At 45.8% G+C, this 21,937-nt stretch overlaps 1 protein-coding gene and 1 long non-coding RNA gene across 4 annotated transcripts in view; one reads left to right on the plus strand and one right to left on the minus strand.

Moving 5' to 3' along the window:
- The window catches only part of LOC137226354 (uncharacterized), a 35,691-nt gene extending 35,049 nt beyond the window's left edge, over positions 1–642 (plus strand). Inside the window, exon 4 of the long non-coding RNA XR_010944321.1 lies at positions 450–642. This is a non-coding gene — a long non-coding RNA (uncharacterized lncRNA). The remainder of the gene's footprint in view (positions 1–449) is intronic.
- The window catches only part of AOX1 (aldehyde oxidase 1), a 70,839-nt gene that overhangs the window by 1,674 nt on the left and 47,228 nt on the right, over positions 1–21,937 (minus strand). For 2 of the 3 annotated variants that reach the window (XM_067741055.1, XM_067741056.1), the window contains 10 exons: positions 20,967–21,158; positions 18,463–18,690; positions 13,228–13,323; positions 11,226–11,354; positions 10,460–10,534; positions 8,988–9,040; positions 7,647–7,761; positions 3,774–3,839; positions 1,413–1,601; positions 614–781 (listed from right to left, as the gene is read on the minus strand). In XM_067741055.1, the coding sequence (XP_067597156.1) occupies positions 614–781; positions 1,413–1,601; positions 3,774–3,839; positions 7,647–7,761; positions 8,988–9,040; positions 10,460–10,534; positions 11,226–11,354; positions 13,228–13,323; positions 18,463–18,690; positions 20,967–21,158 (1,311 nt within the window). Of the gene's footprint in view, positions 1–613; positions 782–1,412; positions 1,602–3,773; positions 3,840–7,646; positions 7,762–8,987; positions 9,041–10,459; positions 10,535–11,225; positions 11,355–13,227; positions 13,324–18,462; positions 18,691–20,966; positions 21,159–21,937 lie in introns of those variants that run through there. The other variant, XM_067741057.1, reaches the window with a different exon arrangement.

A 21,937-nucleotide genomic window follows, 5' to 3' on the forward strand; every position in this document is an offset into this window, starting at 1 on the left:
CCTCAGTATAAGGAATAACTTGTTTACAGTCAGAGGAGTCGCTGGCAATGGCATGACCTCCTCCCACAATGAAAAAGCCCACTGGGAACGCCCAAGGAGAGCTGAGATGTTTGCTCAGCCGGAGGGGGGCGGGGCGGGAGGGGGTTGGCTTGCAGGAGGGATTCCTGCTGCTGGGGGTTGGGAAAGGGCCCGTCCTACTTTGTGGTTCAAATGAGGAATGGCACATACTCCCAGTGGTTTGGAAGGAAGTTTTGTCTGTCCTCTAAACTTCCTTCCGAGGAAGTTAGACTGTGGAGGTGGCCCAGATTCTCGGCCTGGGATTCTTGGGTTCAGGACACAGTTCCTGAACTTTATCCCTGACTAATGTGTCCTGGGAAGGGAACAAAACTAATCAGGAGGAATATACAATTGATGAGTGAAGAAATGAAGAATGAACCTTTCTTTCTTAGTGGTGTAGAACTGAGCCCCACCGCAGGCAGGCTGCTCTCCTGCTCAGATGTCTTCAGGATTCCTGTCACCTCTTCTTCCGTGGAAAACCACCACGGCAGGTTAATGAAACTTAACCACAAGGACAGGGGAAAAAACAATTCAGACTTGCATGAGCAGAACATACCATTTTTGTGAACTTGTCTTCACAGGCCATTCTGATCTTCTCTGGGGTCAGCGGACTATTGAGTTTCAACGGTCCAAACAGCCCTCTCTCCTGTCGTGCTGCACTTACCGCGTCCCGGATGGCGAAAAACACCGAACACCCCAGGAATATCCCAGACTCTCCCAGACCCTGGAAGGGAAACAAGTCAACTAGATTATGACTCTCTCTTTCTCTCTCTGTATATATATACATATGTATGTGTATTATGTATACGTGCATCTATAGGTACATATGTGCATGTACGGGTACATAAAATATTAAATATTACATGTACAACTTTTTCCTTTAAAAAGCTAATTCACTATTTTAACCCAGTATTCCCATTCTTAGGATTCCAGCCTAAGGAAATGATCCCAAATGGAGAAAGCAGATATAGGCATTAAGATGATTATTGGCATGAAGATGAAAAATCAGACAACCTGATGGTAATAGTAGTTTGGGTTAGTCTCCACGATTTGGAGTATTTTTTAAAAATTATATAATGTTGTTAAATTACTTTAAAATTAAAATGTTTTGGGAATTCCCTGGTGGTCCAGTGTTTAGTACTCCGTGTTCCACTGCGGGGGGCACAGGTTCAGTCCCTGGTTGGGGAACTGAGATCCTGTAAGCCGCATGGCGGCCAAACAAAAAAAATGTTTAATAGGGCTTTTTTCCCCTACAATCCTGGCAAAACCCCCAAACAACCAAGAGATGAATGTAGCCCCTCCCTCCTGGCACAGATATCATGTAAACATGCATTTATTCATAGAGCACAGCTTACCTTAGACGAATACAGGGTATTTGAGTTTTGAGACGGAGGCAACAAAGAAACGTGCAACTCCGTGGGGATGTCACAGATGGCAGGGATCTTATATTGGTTTGGGCCCCGAGTGTACAGGACCCCCTGAGGAGAATAATTCAGTTCCTCTATTGTATAAAGTCCCACGCCTTGAATAAATGCACCTTCAATCTGAGGCAAAAAATAAATAAATAAAAATAAAAATGTCCATATATGAGAAAAGACAGTCAACAGTAACATTTCACCTTCTTGCTGTTAGTCTGAATCTTAAAAATGCAGTTGAAGGGGGTTTTCAGCATGTCTTGGAGTATGTCTCCAAATGTTTACTTACAAGTTCACCTCGAAGCATGTCTGAACATCTTAGTAAACGCTAAGTTCACTCAAAGGACTTGAGTTCGAATCTCAGCCTGGCATTAAAATTGCAGCTCTGGAAGAACCCTCAGGGAGCCCGTAGCCCAAATGCCCTGACTTTTTCTGCCTACAAGGCAGATGAAACGCTCTCTGACTGGTTGGCGACAGACCCCAGCACCCCAGGAAAGACTCTCGGGGCTCCGGAACCTTAGCAGCTCCTCACTTACGAGCCTGCTGGCCTCACATCTCTGGACTCAGTTTCCTCGCTTGTAACATGAAGGGTTCGAACCGTGTGCTTGCTTAGCTTCCTTTACAGCTTTAAAATGCTCCAGTTCTGGGCTTCCCTGGTGGCGCAGTGGTTGAGAGTCCGCCTGCCGATGCAGGGGACACGGGTTCGTGCCCCGGTCCGGGAAGATCCCACATGCCGCGGAGCTGCTGAGCCAGTGAGCCATGGCCGCTGAGCCTGCGCGTCTGGAGCCTGTGCTCCGCAACGGGAGAGGCCACGACAGTGAGAGGCCCGCGTATGGTAAAAAAAAAAAAAAAAAAAATGCTCCGGTTCTTAGATGTCAGCACGTGGACAAAATTACCTTTCCACATAGACTTCTGTTTTTTTTTTTTGGTACGCGGGCCTCTCACTGTCGTGGCCTCTCCCGTTGCGGAGCACAGGCTCCAGACGCGCAGGCTCAGCGGCCATGGCTCACTGGCTCAGCAGCTCCGCGGCATGTGGGATCTTCCCGGACCGGGGCACGAACCCGTGTCCCCTGCATCGGCAGGCGGACTCTCAACCACTGCGCCACCAGGGAAGCCCCACACAGACTTCTGATTTCTGAGTCTCTTCTTCCTTTCTTTCCTTCCTGTGGCCATTTTTTCTCCACCCATCTCCATCCTCACTTCTATCTATTAGCAGCGATGTTCTTCTCTACCACGATGTTAGAGGAAGCTTCCTAACACTCCAGACTGCTCCCCGGGCCAAGTCCCCTCCCCCTGCTAAGTGAGGTGCCTGTCTTTGGAGGCTTCCACCAGCCCGGCCCTCTTCTGCTCCCTACCTCCAGCCTCACATCCTGCTCCTGGGACATGGGTGAGCGCTGCCACCAGCCTCTCCTCACTGCCAGCCATGAACACAAGGTGTGCAGAATCTTAGCTCTTTCTTTAGGTTGATTTCCTCCACTCTCCTCCCACCCGGAACACCTCTTCCCGATCATTCTTTGACTACCTGGTCCACACCACTTCCTCCCGGAAGCCTGCTTTGACTTCTCCAACCCATACATTCTTCCCATTCTCCAGTCAATGTCCTAATTGGAGAGTCCCTCAGACTATACGCTCCATTGCAAGTAGGGAGCTGAATGGCCCACTGGGGTTGAGGCAGGTAAAGAAAGTGAGTGAAGCTTCCAGAGAGCATGTGACTCTCTAAAGAAGCAGCCAATCAACTTTTCCTCGTGGAAATGTAGTGCCGGTGTTGGCAAATTTTCTGTGTTTCCAAGAGGTGCTAGCCATTTGAAAATTCATGTAAAATAGCTTGTGATTTTTCAATCTTGTTAATTAGTTCAAATTTAAATTTTAAAATGTCTGTGGGCAAAATAGGCTACCCATCAACAGCTGCTGTAACTATTTGACGTTTGTTATCTCAACCCAACATTAAACTCCCTGAAGCCAGAGCCCATCATCTCCCCAGGATTCAGCACTAAGCACTGCATTCTACTTCCAGCCCACAGGTATGGGGCTCACTTTTCACCTCTAGGCTTAGTCCTGCTCATTCAGGCTCCCCAGTCACAGACTGTATGTTTCTTCAAAATCTACCTGAAACACCTTTGTCCCCTTCCCTTTTTTAAACACTAAGAGATTTGAGTTCCGTGGCTTTCCTGAACGGAAGGATTCTGAATAAAGGGATAGAATAAGAAGACGATGAACAAGCCAACGGGATGTGTTCCTGGCAGATCCCCCAGAAGTTTTGACTTTTACAAATAGGGAGTCAGGAAAGTCAGTTCCACATACCTGGCCTACGTCAAGGGCCGGATTTATACTGCAGCCAACATCCATGACAATGTCTGTTCTGATGTTCTAGTAATTAAAAAAAAAGTAAAAACGTTTAGTTTAATGAATACAACTTGGGGAGACAAAGTCGAGAAGCAGTTCCTGTCAGGATGGCATTGGAAAAGAACCTATCTTTGGGCCACATTATATTTCAGGAGAAAGAAGCAACAAAGTTTACTATGTATAACTTTCTAAGTTATATAAATACTCAACCAGCTTAATCAGTGATATTTTTTTTCTTGGAAAAAATAGGAGAGAAAAATATTTACTTGACTTTGATTCCAGCTGAGTGATGTAACATATTCAGTTTAATCCACTACAACAAATAGAACATATGCCACAGAAAACAGGAAGTGTCTATGGCCCTCCTGATCCTTGTTGCAAAACTCTGTGGCTACCACACAACCCCACATTCAGAGTCCAGCTGGCTGGGTGATAGTTACTGAATCAAGAGCTCAGGGCACATCAGCAAAAAATCTGTTATATGCTATTGTACATTTTTCACTTTCAGAGCAGAGCAGAGATGAAATCTAACATTGCCACCTTGGTGACCAAAAGTTCTCTGATAACCTACAAATGAGGAGAAGGACAGCAGGCCCAGCCAGGCTGGTGGTGACACCTTTGCTCCCCAGCAGGTCTGTACCTTCTTTTCTGTGACGTATGGTCTTTGTCATGACAGATTCTACTTATAATTATGAATGCAACAAAGGAAACCCAAGAATTTCCTTATTTGATCTGGGACTTTCATCTAGCATTTTTCTTAAGTAAATTAGATAGTGATCTAGAATGTTTTACTATGATAAAACTTCAGGTACCCACCCCTCTTGTTTAAAGACACAGTGAAATGTAAATTTCTCTTCCACACCAGTCAGCAAGGCTGGTGGCCTCTTCTAGGAGACCAGTGGCCTCAACTGGAGGCGAGCGGGGGTGCTCTCAATTCTGCAGTGTTAGTGAAGGTTTTGCTTTCAAGGCTGTGGACTTACTGCTGTCTGCACTGTCATCTGATAGGGCTGTTCTAGGCGGTGGCAGCAGACTCCACGCTGGCCCCCACCTCCCCGTATTCACGTCCTCATGCAGCCCGCTCCCGCACTCTACCAGGGGTGGCTTGTGTGGTCAGTAGGATATGGCAGGAGTAATAGTTCATCACTCCGAGACTAGGCTGACTCTGGCTTCTGTCTTGGGTTTTATCTTAATCACCCATACTCTCTCTCTCTCCTTTTCCTTTGGACCAATCCCTCACGGGGAACCAGCTTTCACGTCCTGAGGACACCGAAACATCCTATGGAGAGGTCCACGTGGTGAGGAATGGAGACCTCTGGCCAACAGCCAATGAGAAACTGAAGCTTCCTGCCAACAACCACGCAATGCAGCTTGGAATCGGATTCTCCAGCTGCCACTGAGCCTTGAGATGACTGCAACCCTTGGCGGTAGTCAACAGCTTGGCGGTAACCACATGAGGAAACCCAAGCCAGAATCACCCCAATAAGCCACTCCCAGGTTCCTGACCCTCAGAAATGGTATCAGCGAATAAATGTCTGTTAAAGCAATTCCATCAATATGAAGAGAATTTCTGAAAAACAGGCCACAGGGAGGTCCGTTAGTGGGATGTCACATTATGGCCTTTTGCCTTGGGGTGATACCTAACCTGAGCCTCAGATCTAGCTTATATGAAGACATCTGATAAGGCTTCTCGTGCATCTCTTAGGATTGTTCAGTTAGGCTTCCCTGGTGGCGCAGTGGTTAAGAATCCGCCTGCCAATGCAGAGGACACGGGTTTGAGCCCTGGTCCAGGAAGATCTCCCATGCTGCCAAGCAACTAAGCCCGTGCACCATAACTACTGAGCCTGAGCTCTAGAGCCCGCGAGCCACAACTACTGAGGCCGCATGCCACAACTACTGAAGCCCTTGCACCTAGAGCCCGTGCTCCGCAACGAGAAGTCTCTGCCATGAGAAGGCTGCGCACTGCAATGAAAGAGTAGCCCCCGCTCGCTGCAACTAGAGAAAGCCCGTGCACAGCAACAAAGACCCAACGCAGCCAAAAATAAATAAATAAATTTATATAAAAAAAAGATTGTTCAATAAATTATAAGAGCACACCTTAACATTTAACACCAAGGCTAATTATTACCCTGTTCTTAGATCTTAACAAGACCAAGGCATATGCAAGACACAAGGAAACCCAAATGATTAAGTTTTCACCAACATTTTCTTCGAGGGAGGGGGGATGTAGAAATCAGCATGAGAGGACTTTCTACTGAACTCCCTAACACAGGACAGCTACTGTAGCATGAAAAGCATGCTTAGAGAGATCACTGTCTTGCCCCAGTCCAAGTTTCCCCAAAAGTAATCTGGTTTGAATCAGAATCCTGACAAGCTAGATACTCGAATGGGCAGATTCAATAAAGGTGTAGGTTCAGTAAGGGTGTATATACTTTCAAAGATTAGGCTGACTACAGCGTAAAAACATACAGGCTGGAGACATATTAAATGCAAGCTTATATTTGATCATGATCCAAGATGCAGGCACGAAGGATGTTTGGAAATATCAAGAACCAGAGCTTGCCTCTGGGTAGCTTTTGGGCAGATTATCACATGACAGTTGTGAGGGTATCACAGTCCCATTTAATCCATCGATGATCATTTATTGTTATAGATAGTGGCAAGGGACTTCATTTACCCTCAAAGGCCCAGCTACAAGAGGAGAAACTCTGAGTCCTTGAAGCAGGAGCGTGTGTGTGTGTGTGTGTGAGAATCTATCTGAGCATCTCCTCATAGCATTTCTTTTTTTTTTTTTTTTTCTGTGATACGCGGGCCTCTCACTGTTGTGGCCTCTCCCGTTGCGGAGCACAGGCTCCGGACGTGCAGGCTCAGCGGCCATGGCTCACGGGCCCAGCCGCTCTGCGGCATGTGGGATCTTCCCGGACCCGGGCACGAACCCGTGTCCCCTGCATCGGCAGGCGGACTCTCAACCACTGCGCCACCAGGGAAGCCCCATAGCATTTCTTAAAAGCATAAGGATGCTCTTAAACTATCTAAAAAGCAGGACCTAGCTGGACAAAAGATATCAGAAGCTGGCCACCAGCTCCCCTGGGCTGGCCCTTGGCGCTTGTTAGCAGATTGTGGATGCTTATGAAATCCTTCAAGAACGCCATATGGGGCTTCCCTGGTGGCGCAGTGGCAGAGAATCTGCCTGCTAATGCAGGGGACATGGGTTCGAGCCCTGGTCTGGGAGGATCCCACATGCCGCGGAGCAACTGAGCCCGTGCGCCACAACTACTGAGCCTGCGCGTCTGGAGCCTGTGCTCCGCAACAAGAGAGACCACGATAGTGAGAGGCCTGTGCACCGCGATGAAGAGTGGCCCCCACTTGCCACAACTAGAGAAAGCCCTCTCACAGAAACGAAGACCCAACACAGCAAAAATAAATAAATTAATTAATAAACTCCTATCCCCAACATCTTCTTAAAAAGAAAGAAAAGGATGCCACATGATGGCATTTCATGGAAGAGGAAGCCCCCTGTAGGCTGTGTTTCTACATCGAAGCCCCCTGTAGGCTGTTTCTTCCTTGAAGCCCCCTGTAGGCTGTGTTTCTTCCTTGAAGTGATTTTTTTCCTGATTCCATTTGAAAGAGCAGGGGAAATAAAGAAGAGAGGCTGCCAGTTGTTTTCCACATAAAACACCGAGGCGATTGCTGAGCTTCTATCTTCCTTGGTAAAACAGACAAATTATCCTTAGGCCGATTACATGGTGCCTCTCTGGTGCTCAGACAGATGGAATACGTGGAAAATAGATGTATCTAGAGTTCAACTTGAAGACCTTCCCAACTGGTACTGACCTTATGAGCACCTGTCAGACAGTCTATCTCAACCTCGGAACAGGCAGCTCCATAAACAAAGTATTCGAAAGGATGGCCTTCGCCTGTCTCCCAGTTCATGTTCGACTCATAACCCCTGGAGGAAATAGAATTCTTGAGGAGTGTTGTTAAGTGATCAAGTCCCCTAATTGCAGACCACAATGATTAAACAGACCCGTTAAGAGCTGTGCTCAATTTGTATGCATAGCAAACCAGAGGAGTGCACCTGTACAATGATGTGTAGCACATAATACATGCAATAAGTCTGCTGAATAAGTAAATATTTACTTCTTTCTTATTAAACTTGCTTTGCCTGATAAAAACATGAAACCACTCCCTACCACTGACTCCTTATGCTTGGAAGTTAACTGCTGACTGTCTGGATATTCATCCTATTGCTTTGGCTAATATTGGGTCATGTAATCCTATCGTCATCAGATTTGGGGGATTCCACCTGGATTTTACACCAAACACTACATCAGAGGTGCACGCTTGCCAGTTCACCCGTCTGCTGGCTCTAGGATTCAGCCTTCTGTGCGAGGGATCAGGCCCCTTGGCTCTCATTCTGTGCCCCTACTCTGGTCGCTCCATCAGGCACCATGGCCTGCTCTGTTCCTAACTGTTCTTTAAGAACACCAAACAAATGCCATGATAGAGGAGAAGCATAGGCCAGCAGCTTGCCAGTACTTTCTACCCTTCTCTCCTCTGCTCCGCCCAGTCTGGAGGGGCTTATTCCTGAGAGCCAATTCCTGATAGCCTGGGACTCCCATGACAAGTGACAAAGAGACAAAATCAGGTATGACTCTCTGTATCACTCTATTCTCTGATGGCTTCCACTCTCCATTAAAATAACTCGATAAATTGATAGATTCTTTTCCAAAGTGTCTGAGTTCTAGTTGTGCCACATCTTGACAACACACAGTTATTGTCAAGTTCTTATATTTTGCCAATCTAGAAGGTGTGAGATGGTATTTATCTTATTATGGGTTTAATTTGCATCCCTTTTCCTTCATTTCCTAACTTAAGGGACACACTGAGTTTTCAACAAAAGGTCAACCACTGTTGTGGGTTCCAAGCACTAACCCCCAGGTTAGTACTTCCCAGTATGATTTGAATCATCGATTCAGCTGTATTTTATTTCTGTGTCTATTTTTTCCCAGGCTTTCTGGAAATTTGGATTAAGTAGCACCTAAATGTTCTTTATAACAGTGGGTTAACACAAGGTACAAAATCATTTTTTGCCAAAATGGCAAACAGAAATGAAACTTCCCCTCAAGATACCGCTGCCATTTTCCATAGCATGCGATTGAAAGGACTATTTACCTGAAGTATCCAGTAGCTGAAAGACTAATGCTTTCATCAAAAGCAGCCTGTGCCTGGAAAAGAAGAATACAACGTGATGCAATAAAGATGTTTAAAGTAAGAATCACTCGAGACTTCAATATTAATTTTACTCTGTGTTAAATAAAGTGATCAGTAGTAATAACTAGGAAGGACCAAGTTTAATTTATTCCTTTCAGCATTTTCCATCTCTATAGGCATTTATGGTTCACTGCTTGTAGGAATAGCATTTGTTCAATGCATATCATCATAATAAACGACTCCCATGGTATGTGACACTTATAGATTGGACTATTGGGGGCAACACATGTTCTGCTTATAAAGAATTTCACTCAGTCACCTGGTAAGACTTAGCCTATTAACACAGAACATTTCAGGAAAAAATGGGTGGTCAGACATTTAATTTTAATATCATGTATCCATAACAGACTTAGGAGAGGGGTACAATCTTACTAAATTGTACCATTTACACCAAAAGGGTTCTCCTGACTCTGCAGTGTACACAGCTGACTAAGATACAAAATGATGCCCCCAAGTCTGAGAAAGAAAAATGTGAGAAGTGCAACCATTACAGAGGAAAGTGGGCTGAATGGCAGCATTTTTTGATGGTGGAGGACCGACTCTCTTGCACTGCATCTCTCTCCATCTTTCTCCAACCAGACTCTCCCAGGAAGCACTGGGCAAAGGGCAGAAATAAATATGCCCAGAAAGGATTGAGAGCTCCTATAAATATGAATTATAGAATGAATCCTAACTCTATGGAATAGCAGGAACCATTTCTAAGTAAGACTCTCCAATGTTATTTCCTCCAGACCAGTGCTTTAATATGACTTGACATCCTAGAACTGTCAGCCTTCAGTGGGTATCCATTCCACACCACCTGGTACTTTAGAACCTGTTACTCTGAAAAGTTTCCTAGTTGACTTTAGAATGTGTGTCTTCTCATCCAATTAGATTTTAGGTAGATGAAAGGAAGCAGTTGAATATTTCCATTCCATTTAGTGCCTACGACTTGCTGAATATATACCCAAATGGCTTGGTTTCCTCTGTCTAAAGAGCGCTTATATGATTTTTACTTTTATAAAAGGATTCTAGCGTTATCTTCCAATTTTAGGAACAGGGGACCCCCCAAAAAAGAACAAATAGATGGACTGCTATTATCTAGAAAATACCTAGATTCCTTAGGAAGAAACATTAATTAATTCTTGATTAAAACAAGAGTTCTGGACATAAGAACCATCTTTTCTCTAATAGAGAATTGTCCCAGATGTAGGAGTTCCTCCATCATGCTGTGATAACATCTCCACATGCCGAGAGCCAAAGGCTTCTATTGATCATGATGTAACTGCAGTACCTTTTAATGTGCCCTTTCTACTGGTATTTGATTCACACATCTCACTCTCCTCTCTCCTTTTTTTTCCTAACATACAACACAAAGTAACAGTGGTTCTCACCCAGTCCTTCCAAGTGCCTCCAGGATTCTTGCTGATGATGGGTTCAAGGCGTTTTAGAAGAGTTTGACAAGCGTCCTAGGGATTATTTTTTAGTTAAAATTATGACCATAATGTCAAGAGAACAACAATTTCAAAAACACACTATTATGTGCTGATATATAGGCTTATTTAAGAGGAGAAGGAAGACACCAACCCCGTAAGAGGTGGGGTGAAAGGTCTCATGGGGTTGGGGGTGAGGCATGAGCTGGTCTTAAAGACAGACCGCCTGGGATGGGGGCCGTGTAAGCCCTGCTAAGCGGTCAGGACTTAACAGAAAAGCTGTTGATAAACCACCGGTCACTGTTTTTAAGCACAGCACGGTCAGATTTATTTTGTGGGAAAGCTTTCCCTGGCTGCAGGAAGCCAGAGTGAAAGGCAGTGAAACTGGGGTGGACAGACAGAGGCTCGCGATGGCCCTGACAAGAGGCGCGAGTTTGAACCAAAGCAGCCATGGTACTGCAACCTGGAACTGGAAAGAGACATTTCTGAGTAGAACTGATAGGGCCTGGGGACCAGTGAGCTGTCAGGAGTGAGGGAGAAAGGAGGTGGCATCTCCCGCTCGGGAGAGTGGCCAGTCCTGACACTGACTGAGCCCCCGACTGGGTGAAGGCGCAGTTTTCCCCAAGAGGGTGTGGGAAGGAGACAAGAGCTGGGTTGATTTGCAACATCTTCTGAGCTCCAGCCTTGACGGTGTTCATGATTTGGTTGCCACTGCAACGATTTTTACCTTTACTGCCAACCCATTGAGATCGGCCACCACGGAACCTCCAGAGATGTTTGCATTAGGGACGGTTTCTGTGCTTGTTCCCCGAAGGTGGATGTTGGACAATGGCATCCTTAATTCACGACTGGCCACCTGGATTTTGGAAGAGATCTTCTTTCACTTTTCTTTGGTTAGTCATAGACCCGTGCACTTAGCATACGATAGCATGTGTGTGGAACACCCCCATGCCCAACTGGAACAAGCAGCAGGACCACAAATTCTTCCAGCCACAAGAAGTTCCTCTTGTCTAAGACCCTGTAGCTAGTCTGGCCCCCCAGCCCTGAGCACACTTTCTTGTTCTTTGACTTTCTTTTGTGCAATAGCACCAGGAAGAGGAGGTGAGGCCCCAAGCCGAGGCAGGAAGAAATGCTTCATGTTTTCATCATCATGAAATCAGCATCTTCAAGGCCCCTCCTACCTCTGCACTCTGCAAAATTCTAGCAAATCTGACTTCATCAGAGAGGAGATGCCTTATGCACATTTCTGGAGATGCTCCAGGAAGAGAGCATTTCTGAGAAAGGACAATGGCTTTGTTAAAGCAGCTGCACCAACCAGAGATCCCAGAAGTACATGGTGCCAGTGCCACTGGCCAACATAAGGACGTGGCTGGCTGCTAGGTTCTTCCTTTGTGTTTAATGATGGGGCAAAATCATACTACTCATCTCAGCTGGTTCCACAATCTCTTTCCTGCTAGCAGTATGGCTTAGTTGAGTTTGTCCACAATTACGACAGGGGCATAAGGCATACAGAGCCCTCCCCATCACTGGCTTTCAGAAGACTGCCTACACAAAGTGCATAGGCTTAGAACAGAAAGGTTTCTGGTGGCCCAATAAGGAAAACACGGAAGTCTCACCCCAGAAAGGGGGACAGGTATGACCACACAATTCTCAAGCGAGTGATAACATGAAATAAAACATAAATTCAGCACCTCTATGATCAGAAAAGTGCAAATTAAAGCAATAATGAGATACTTTCCTCTATTAAATTATCTAAGCTTTTTTTTAAAACAATCCGTAATGTACAATGTTGGGTAGTGGTGTAACGCGATGGATACTTTCTGGAAAACAATTTGGTAACGTGGCAAGTGACTTAAGATATATTCTGTGACCCAGTAATTCCACTCCTGGAATTTATTTAAAAAAAAAATCATTGCTTTGATCACAGGCTTATGGACAAAAATGTTCACTGAAGTGTTCAGCAACTGGGGATGGCTAAATAAATTATACAGACATATACATGCAGCATTAAAAATCATGATTGTAAAAAATTCTTAATGACAGGAGGAAATGGTCACTCTATATAAGGATAGGTGAAAATCCAGGATATAAAATTATATAAAAAGAATGCTAGTGATTTTTTGAAAAAGAAAAAATGTCAAAATAGAGAGACCCCAAAACAGTGATTATTGCTAAGTGGTAGAATTGTGCAGGGTTTTCTAAAATAATGTTTGCCTTTTAAATGTTTTATAATCTGTAATATTACAATAACTAGCAAAATAGAAACAGTAGCTAAAAATTATTCTAAAATAATTGAGCGAAAAGAAAACTGGTAGTTCGGTTAGAAATATCAAATGTGTTTTATACTATCAGTTGTTCAGAGTCCTTACTATAAAAAGGGCAAGAAATAATGCAATACATCAGAATTTCTAAATCTTTTTATTGCCCAGCAAAGGTTCAAAAAAGACAACACACTTGTTAATATATCCAAAGGAAAGCAGCAAATGACCAAACAACCTTCTTTAGCAGTAAGACAACCAGAGGCAATTCTACCACATTCTTTCAGGAGGGTCGGTTACAAAACTGGCTTGTTTATCCAGTTTCTGTGAATAGCTTAGCAGCTGAAGTAGTCAAAGCTAAAGTCTCCTATCCTTTTTATTTGGGAACAGAAGATGTACATTCCAGGTTTCTCTCTCCTACACATATCTACAAGCACACACCCGACTTAATCCAATTATCTGCACTCTTACCTGAATCATTTTAGTGTGGACTCCCTGCCCCATTTCAATTCCACCATGAGTCACCAGCACAGACCCATCTAGATAAATGTGAACCAGGGCGGCAGCCTAAGTAAAAAAGATGAAAACAGTTGCCGCGATCTTTTTGATTGACATTATCACATATCTTGTCAATTAGAAAACCTTTTCCCCATAAAGCATCCCCTCCCTCCTTTCCACATCTGCCAAAATAAACGCAGACCCTTTCCCCATTGCCCTGAGAGCACTGAGCAGAGCCAGGGCAAGGCCGGGACAGGTGCTGCCTCATGATCGTCCCACAAGAGGCCAGCTTGTCACTGGATGGCTGTGAGTCTGGGGCAGGATTAGTTAGGCTGCTTACGCTACTATTTCCTCAGTAGAAAAGCTGAGCGCACTGGTACCTTCAAGGATCCCCCCTACCCAGGGTGGAACAATAATCTGGATTTGGGTGTTTTGGGGGAGAGGGTGTCGTCAGTTTTAAATGCAAAGTTAAGTATAGATAGTTTGGGGAAGAAGGAAGACTTGTTTACATGAACACTTATCCCCATAGTTGTAGGTATGTTATAGAGAAGCAAAAATAAAAATCCAAATAAGATGGGGCAGAGAGACATTACATTTTTGCTGCCAAATGAGCTAAGCCCACCCTCAGTCATCTTGGCCCAGAGTTATAGGGCTTTAGAGTTCGAAGAGAACTTCGAAGTAATCTTATCTAACTGCACAGCTCCCACAGGAATACAGAAGGAACCAAACAGCTAACATAGAATAAAAGGCTGCTGTGGTCAGAAACACCCAGGCTCTAAGCTAAGCATGTTTTACAGTCGATAGGAATGTGCCTTCTTGCCAAGTCTGCTTGTGCTAAACTAGGGGGTATGGAGATGGGCCAGGAGACTGAGATATCCCAGGAGACTGCAGAAAATGTGAATGGCGTCTTCACTTTGAGTCTCCAGTATACGAGCAATATTAACAGCATATGGTCCTAGAGAAAAATGCTTCTACTGGTTCCACTGTGATTCAGGGGGTCTCCAAGGCACACCTTTACTGCTGCTCAACTGGGTAATGTCAGTCTCTTAGATGTAGTCTAGGCCAGCCAGGGGTTACTAAAAGCTATCGGCTAGGATTCTTAATATCTAAGCTTCTATGCAGAGTGGCATAATAATCTAGGATTTGTAAAGGCAGGTCTTCAGAAAATTCTGGTAACAAGCTAATTTCCATTTAATGAAGCTAAAATTTTTAAGCCTTGCTTTACTCACTTAGATTAGTTATAAACAACCCTGGTCAGAAGTGAAAGTCGAAGGAACTGCATGTCAATCACCAGATATGCCCAAGGAAAGGAGTGCATTCCTAGATCGATTCTTTGGCCCACCAGAAGGACCTTTAGAGCCACCTGTGGGCCATGGGCCACACTTGGAGAGCTGCCTCTTTACTGGCATCCAAAGGTTCACACTACTCTAGCAAATGACAAGCAGAAGCCTCTAGCATTCCAAACCAGGCACTTTGACAGTGAAAATGGGCTCTATTTACCTGGTCAGCTGGTATAAACTAGGGATGTATTGAGAAAATGGGGACATAGGAGCACTTTCTCTGAGGACAAAGGCACCTACACTCACAACCCAAGGGAGAATCTTAGAACCTTAGCAAAGTCATCGTTGCCAGAATAATCATATCCAAGTGCCTTGGGGAGACCCAGCAGAGCACGTTCTACTGTCTGTTGACATATCAGTCCTGGAAACACTGTCTTGTGCTCCTGGTCATTTATTCTCTAAACAATAAAGATAAGGAGTGACATCCGCTACAGAGCACCGGGGCGGGCTGCCCAGGGGTTATGCACCAGACGGCGGGGGATGCCAGCTGCAGCGGCTGCTCCTGGGCTCCATTCTACAGCACCTCTTTGTACTCTGCTGGAATGTAAGCCCCCTGAAAGGAAAGTCCATGTCCTAAGGCATCCTTTGCAAAGCCACATAGTAACTCACGAGTAGTAAGTACTCAATAAAAGTTTGATAAATGAATTGGCAACAGCACAGCCATTTAATCTGTTCCTTAAGCTTGTAGACACTCTATTTGGCCTCCTTGGCTCTGCCAGCAATTCAGAAGTTGCTTGTGGGTGAAATGTGTAACTGGCACATGTGATTGAACTACAAGTACAGTGGATTGTGCATTTCATCACGTGTGACCCCGCTGGCAGCAGCGCTCTGCCTGTGTGTCAGGGCAGCATTTCTGTCCGAGACTGCTGAGTAATTGTCCCATGTGCTGCTGCAGGCTTCTTGGGCCACTTACAATGTCGAATTCGGTTCAGTTAAGTGGCACCACCGGGTGGCTCATTGTTAGCGCCAGAAAAGAGAATTCTGCAAAGCTGCATCTGCGAAATCAGCACAACTGGCACGTGGGAACAGATAGTTGTCCAATATAAACTTGGAACTTAGTCTGTGAAATGTAAGTCCTCAAGCAATGACTGCTGGTGTTGGTGAGACATGAGCTTTGACCCAACAGATTCCCAAAATGTCTCAGCCATTCAAACGTTTGAGTTCCTCTTCTGTGCCAGGTGCCGTATGAAGGCACTGGGAATACAGAGGTTCATTAGATACTGTGCGCACTTCAGTGCTCTGTCTAGGAATTAAATATAATGCAGGTGAGGCACGTTTGACACCCTCAGCTGTTGGGAGCACAGTCTTGAAGTCAAGTCCTTGTTCTACCACTCACTAGCTGGATGTCCTTCCGTAGGACAGCGGACCTCTGTGGGCTTCAGCTCCCCCTTCTATGAAACAGAATCACACCAGCCAACAGAGGGGAGATAGGGCTTAAATCAAGTGGGAAGTTGCAAATCACCCAGCCTAGGGCTGTAGACGCAGAAGGTGCTCTAGTTCCCCCCTCTATCTGGTTTGCTTCAGAACAGAGGCTTTCAGCGTATGGCTTCCAGGAAGCAGCCCGAGTGATCTCAAACTCCTCAGTTCAACTCTGCAATTCAGCCCTAAGCAAATGTTTTAAGCACAGAAGCTGGTTTCCAGGCAAGGATGGGAGGGGATGGTGGTGGTAGGGAAGGCGTCTCAGGAGCCTTTGAGAATGAATTTGTGCTGATGGCTGTTGTCTAGTTTCTTCCCAGCTGAGCTGAATCCCACCTCAGTTCCCCTCAGAAGGTGCTATGGGGAAGCAGCTTGATGTAGCTACAAAGCACAGCTTCTGGAGCCTCTGAGACCTGAGTTCTAGCACCAGCCCCGCCTCTCATCAGCTGTGGGGCTCTGGACAAGTGATTTAAGCTCTCTGAGCCTCAGTTTCTCATCATTAACATAAGGTTACAAATCTTATAGGTTGCCCTGAGGGCTGAATGAGTTAAAACCTAAAAGAACTTACAACATAGTAGGTGCTCAGTAATTATCGTTAATTTTTATCTACCTTTTGAGAAATTTCTGATGAGGGAAATGGGACAGACCTAGTCTCCTGTGGAGGTCAGGTATTAAGTAATGGCAACCATTGAATAGAGACAGCCTGCCATGTCTACCCACAGCCTAATGCCCCCAAATTTCCAGAAGATTCATATACAATGGAAATTGTTTTCTGCATGATCCTGGTCGGTGTACTCAAGGACAGACGGCCCAGACTGACCTCTTTGCTGGCCGCTGGCTAATCAGTTTGCCCCAAAGCTATATACAAAGCGTCACTGCTCGCTAACCCTTTTCTAGGGATAGTTTTCCCCCTTCCTTTCCTTTTTAATAACCTTGTTTTTGCCTTTATTCCTCAACCACAGCCTCTTGACTCTCTCATCTGAGTAAACTGTAGGCAGATGACTAAACAACATCTGTGCTGTTTTGCCATCGTAAACAGGAGAGGCATAGGAAGGCTGCACTCAGATCGCCACTGTGTTGTTATATGCCCCTCTGCGTTAACCCACCTACAATCAAAGCTGCATGAAAACGTTCTGGTGATTTCATCCAGGCTGAGTCAGGATAGATGGGTGAATGATGGGTGTGGAAACGGGGGAAGGGCCTTCCTGCCTGCTTTTCCTGGCCTCCCCATCACACGGCCTACACACTAGTGCTCTTCACGGCCCCACTCCCACTTATCCCTATTCTGTCAGCGCTCAAAACACACACCTGCCGTACCTTCTTCATGGTTCAGCCAAAGGCGTGAACTCTGCGAAGGGGAGGGACTATAGTTTTGAGGGCTCTGCCACCTCATCCACATGTATGTACAGATACACACACGGACACGTAAGAATGTAGGGAACAGGGTTCCCACGTCCCTGCTGTACAATGAGCGACAATAAAGACCACCAGCTGTTCGGGGTAAGTTCCACTCAAGAATGAAGAGGTGGAACCTGCAAGTGAGGTTTAAGCAACCGAGCAGGGAATTCATTTAATCAATTAAAGAAAGTAAACAACAAGAATAGATTTTTCAGGACTTCCCTGGTGGCGCAGTGGTTAAGAATCTGCCTGCCAATGCAGGGGACACGGGTGCAAGCCCTGGGCTGGGAAGATCCCACATGCCGCGGAGCAGCTAAGCCCGTGCACCACAACTACTGAGCCTGTGTGCTGCAACTACTGAAGCCTATGCACCTAGAGCCCATGCTCCGCAACAAGAGAAGCCACCGCAATGAGAAGCCCGCGCACCGCAACAGAGTAGCCTCCGCTCGCCCCAACTAGAGAAAGCCCACGTGCAGCAAAAGGACCCAACACAGCCAAAAATAAATAAATAAATTTATTAAAAAAAAAAATAGATTTTCAGTCCTCCCCGTGATACCTTTAATGGCTATAAAGTGAAAAAAAACTTCTACGATTGTTTGAAAAGATATTTAAATGATTTATTTTTCTGGATGTAATTTTCCCCAGCCCACCAAAAATGGGAGGAGCACCGAATGCCTTGCAGCTTTTGTTACTCTTCCATTTCCTGTTTCTATCTCACAGCATCAGAGTAGCTGAAGAGGAGTCTTGGGGGTCATTGGTCCCCCAATACTTAAGTATTTTATACTTCAGTGATATGGGCCCACAGTGAGCTAATTCAGCTGTTCAATTCCAAGGCCAGGAATAGGTGCTGGCTCTCCCAATTTCCCAGCAAGGATGCTTGTCACCAACCCTGGGGAAGTGGGCAAAGTAGCTCTCATCTCCTCTGGAGAAAAACTAGTTGGACGGAGCACAGCTCTGGGGAAGCTGAACAGTTAGACATTGCAACCATATGGCTAATCGACCTCAATGGAAAGTTCCCTCAACACCTTTTGATTTGTCTGTCTGGAGAACTGACCTGACCAGCAGCAACTGATCCAAGGCCGACAGGAAACTTCAGGGGGACCATTGCCAGCCCCTTCTTCTTCCAGCAGTTCTCCGAGTTGAATTTTTCTACGGCTGCTTTCCTTAGGGTGTAGGAAGACATGGCCATGCATTCTTTCCAACACTGGATCAGGTTCTTGGCATTAATCTCTTGTTTGTAGGGTGTTTGATCAATTTCCTTATACATGTTTATCGTTCGGACCTACAAAAGAGAAGGAGATCAAAAGGGTTGGTGGGGCACTAGGCAGACATAGTCTCTCCCACCCACTGTCCTCCTAGTCAAATTCTGCTCATCATAGAAAACCCAAACTGAGTTCAATCTACTCCTTGCTGAAGCCTTTCCCAACACATAACATCTTCCTCTTCCTCTACTCAGAGCCTCTATCAAATGTGTTAGCACTTATATGCCTTCGATGCCGCTCCTGTGTAAGTTCAGAGGAAGGACTCCTTTCCTCATATTTCTTATATAACTCAACAGTGCAGTCCAGGTACACTGTGGACTCTTAATTCCAGTTGTACTTGTGAGTATCTGTTGAAAGGTAATGCTGAATTTAATTACAGGCTACATGATCCGTGTGATTTCAATTTTCAGATGCTGAGGCAAGAGAAGACCACTCACTTCCAAACAGGAAACTATGAAAGTTTGTTTAAATATAGCCCATAACTAGGATGAAAAGCCAATTAAGTGATTGTATCCCAGGATGTCTGAAGCAGAGTAGAATTCTTCCTGAATTCCCAGAAATTGGTGACTAAGGCACCCAGCTGAGAACAAAAGGTCAAGTACTTCACATTCTCAGCTGAGAAAACTCTCAGCAGTTGAGGCCAGCCCTCTCCCCAAGCTGACAGGGGTCATTACAGACATATCTTCTTCCCATCTCCCCCTCCAAAAAGTCCCAGATCATTATAAAAGGATGACTGGAAATTAGTGAGCTGTGCCATTTTGGGGAAGGTGTTTTTTTTTGTTTTGGGGGGGTTTTAAAAAATTTTATTTATTTATTTGGCTGTGCTGGGTCTTAGTTGTGGCACACGGGATCTTTAGCTGCGGCACGCGGGATCTTTAGTTGCGGCACGTGGGATCTTTAGTTGCGGCACGCAGGATCTTTAGTTGTGGCACGCAGGATGTTTAGTTGCGGCACACGGGATCTTTAGTTGCAGCACGCGGGATCTTTAGTTGCGGCATGTGGCACCTAGTTCCCTGACCAGGGATCAAACCCAGATGCCCTCCATTGGGAGTGTGGATCTTAACCACTGGACCACCAGGGAAATCCCTGCTGTGGTGTTTTTTTTTTTTTTTTTTTTTTTGTGGTACGCAGGCCTCTCAATGTTGTGGCCTCTCCCGTTGCGGAGGCTCCGGACGCACAGGCTCAGCGGCCTTGGCTCATGGGCCCAGCTGCTCCGCGGTATGTGGCATCTTCCCGGACCGGGGCACGAACCCGTGTCCCTTGCGTCGGCAGGCGGACTCTCAACCACTGCGCCATCAGGGAAGCCCCCTGCTGTGGTGTTTTGAAGGATGGCTACTCTCTCCTCCATCTTCTCTGGGGATGAAGGGAGGTCATTAGCTGATCCTCCTCCTAGTGCTACCAGTGTGACAGCACATCTGGGAAAGAGGCCATGGTGAGACAGCCAGGAAGGGAGGGGCAGGGCCCCCCCCCAAGTTCAAGAGACATAAAGATGATGGCTCCTGTCTATGGTCACAAATTCTAGTGCTGGGGGGGGAGGAGGTAGATGAATCAGGGACTGGGGCTTTCCATGGATGGCTGCAGCATGGGGCCAAGAGGTGTGGGCTTCAGGGGATGCTGCGTGAGGGGCCAGCTGAGGGTCAGTTGGAGATTTAATGCTTGCAGGGGACTGTCAATTTCTGAGAGGGCTGGGAGAAATGGAGCCCGGAGACAACATACTTGAAAAGTGGCTTCATCTAACCAAGAAGAGGACAGAGAGCTTGCTGGGAGAAGTCAGCTGGGGAGATGCTGTCTGTTTTCCCTGGTCCTCACGGGAGGGAGAAGGGGGCAGAGGGCACACCTTCTGCCCACCTTAACTCTACTCCAGGATCCTGGGAAGGGAACCGAGTTTGTTAATGAATGAAATTGGGACCAAGACTTAAAGAACAGAAAGGAGGCCATTTTGGTAACTGAAATGACGCAGATGACAGCTCCCTAAGATGTTAAGGAAGCAGAGGAAAGAAGGGTTTGACAGAACTTATTAGTAGCAGTTAAACTTCTAACCCATGGAGACTTCTCACTAACAATGAATCCAGAGCTCACTTCTCAACACCCTCTACCCCAGGATTTTTGAGGAGCCCGAGTAAGACAAGGACCCCTGAACTCTGGAGTCCTGCTCTGTATTAACTAGTTAGCTGGGTTACCTGCAGCAAATCATGTAGCCCCTATGGACCACAAATTCCTCAACATGAAGACTGCCAGGGGCCCTCCCACCTCTAAAATTCACTATCGTTTGTCTGTGAAACGAATTCAGTTTTACCTTCTCAGGAGACAACCCGCATTTGGCTGCAACTTCCGTGATACAGGATTCGGTGATCAGCCCTGTCTGAGGAAAGCCAAACCCTCGCAAAGCCGTGTTGGACGGAAGGTTGGTTCTGCACGCCCATGCCCGACAGCGCAGGTTGGGAAACTTGTAGGCATTTTCCATTTTCAGAAGTCCCATCTCTATTATCTGGGGAAATCCAGAGTTGAGGTGATGAGACCTCATCCTTGTGCACCTGTTTTACCATCCTGAGACTTCGGACCAAAATCAGGCCAGAAATGACCTACGTCACATCAAACATGCTGACCTTGACCCATGTCTCAAATTAAATGCATTTTTACTGTAAAATGATTTTTAAAGATTTGAATAATTTTTTGGAAATCATGACTTTTACATTTTCACATTAGGGCTAATGCATTTTTCCCCAGGTTTTAAAAATTTCCAAAAGCCTTTGAAGCATTCATAGGCCCTCTCAGTCTACAGAATGTAGACTCTCTCTCAGTTTACAGAATAAAATATCCTGAAAAACAGGAAAAAAAATGCTGGTATTTGGCCTAATGCATTTGTTCTCAACCAGGGGCAACCTTCCCCTCTTCCTTCCTGGGACATTTGCCAATGTCTGGAGATATTTTGGGTTGTTAGGTCTGGAGGGTAGCTGCGCCACTGACACATACTGGATAGAAGCCAATGATACTGAGGGACCTCTTATAGTGCACAGGGCGGCCCTACAGCAAAGAATTACCCATTTCAAAACATCAGTGGGGTCAAGGTGAAGGTCTAATGCTTGCATCTGGGAAAAGAGCTCTAAGTTTGGGAAACACAGAGATAACACACAGATGCAGACTTAGCCAGTATCTCTGGGCTCACCCCTGGGGGCACCAGTAAGTAACATGAGTCTACTCGCTCCCTGCATTGCGAATCTTTACGCTTTTCTAATTAAATATTATTTAACTACTGAACATTTTTCT

Source organism: Pseudorca crassidens, chromosome 6 (genome assembly GCF_039906515.1).
Source record: "Pseudorca crassidens isolate mPseCra1 chromosome 6, mPseCra1.hap1, whole genome shotgun sequence".
Classification (NCBI taxonomy): Eukaryota; Metazoa; Chordata; class Mammalia; order Artiodactyla; family Delphinidae; genus Pseudorca; species Pseudorca crassidens.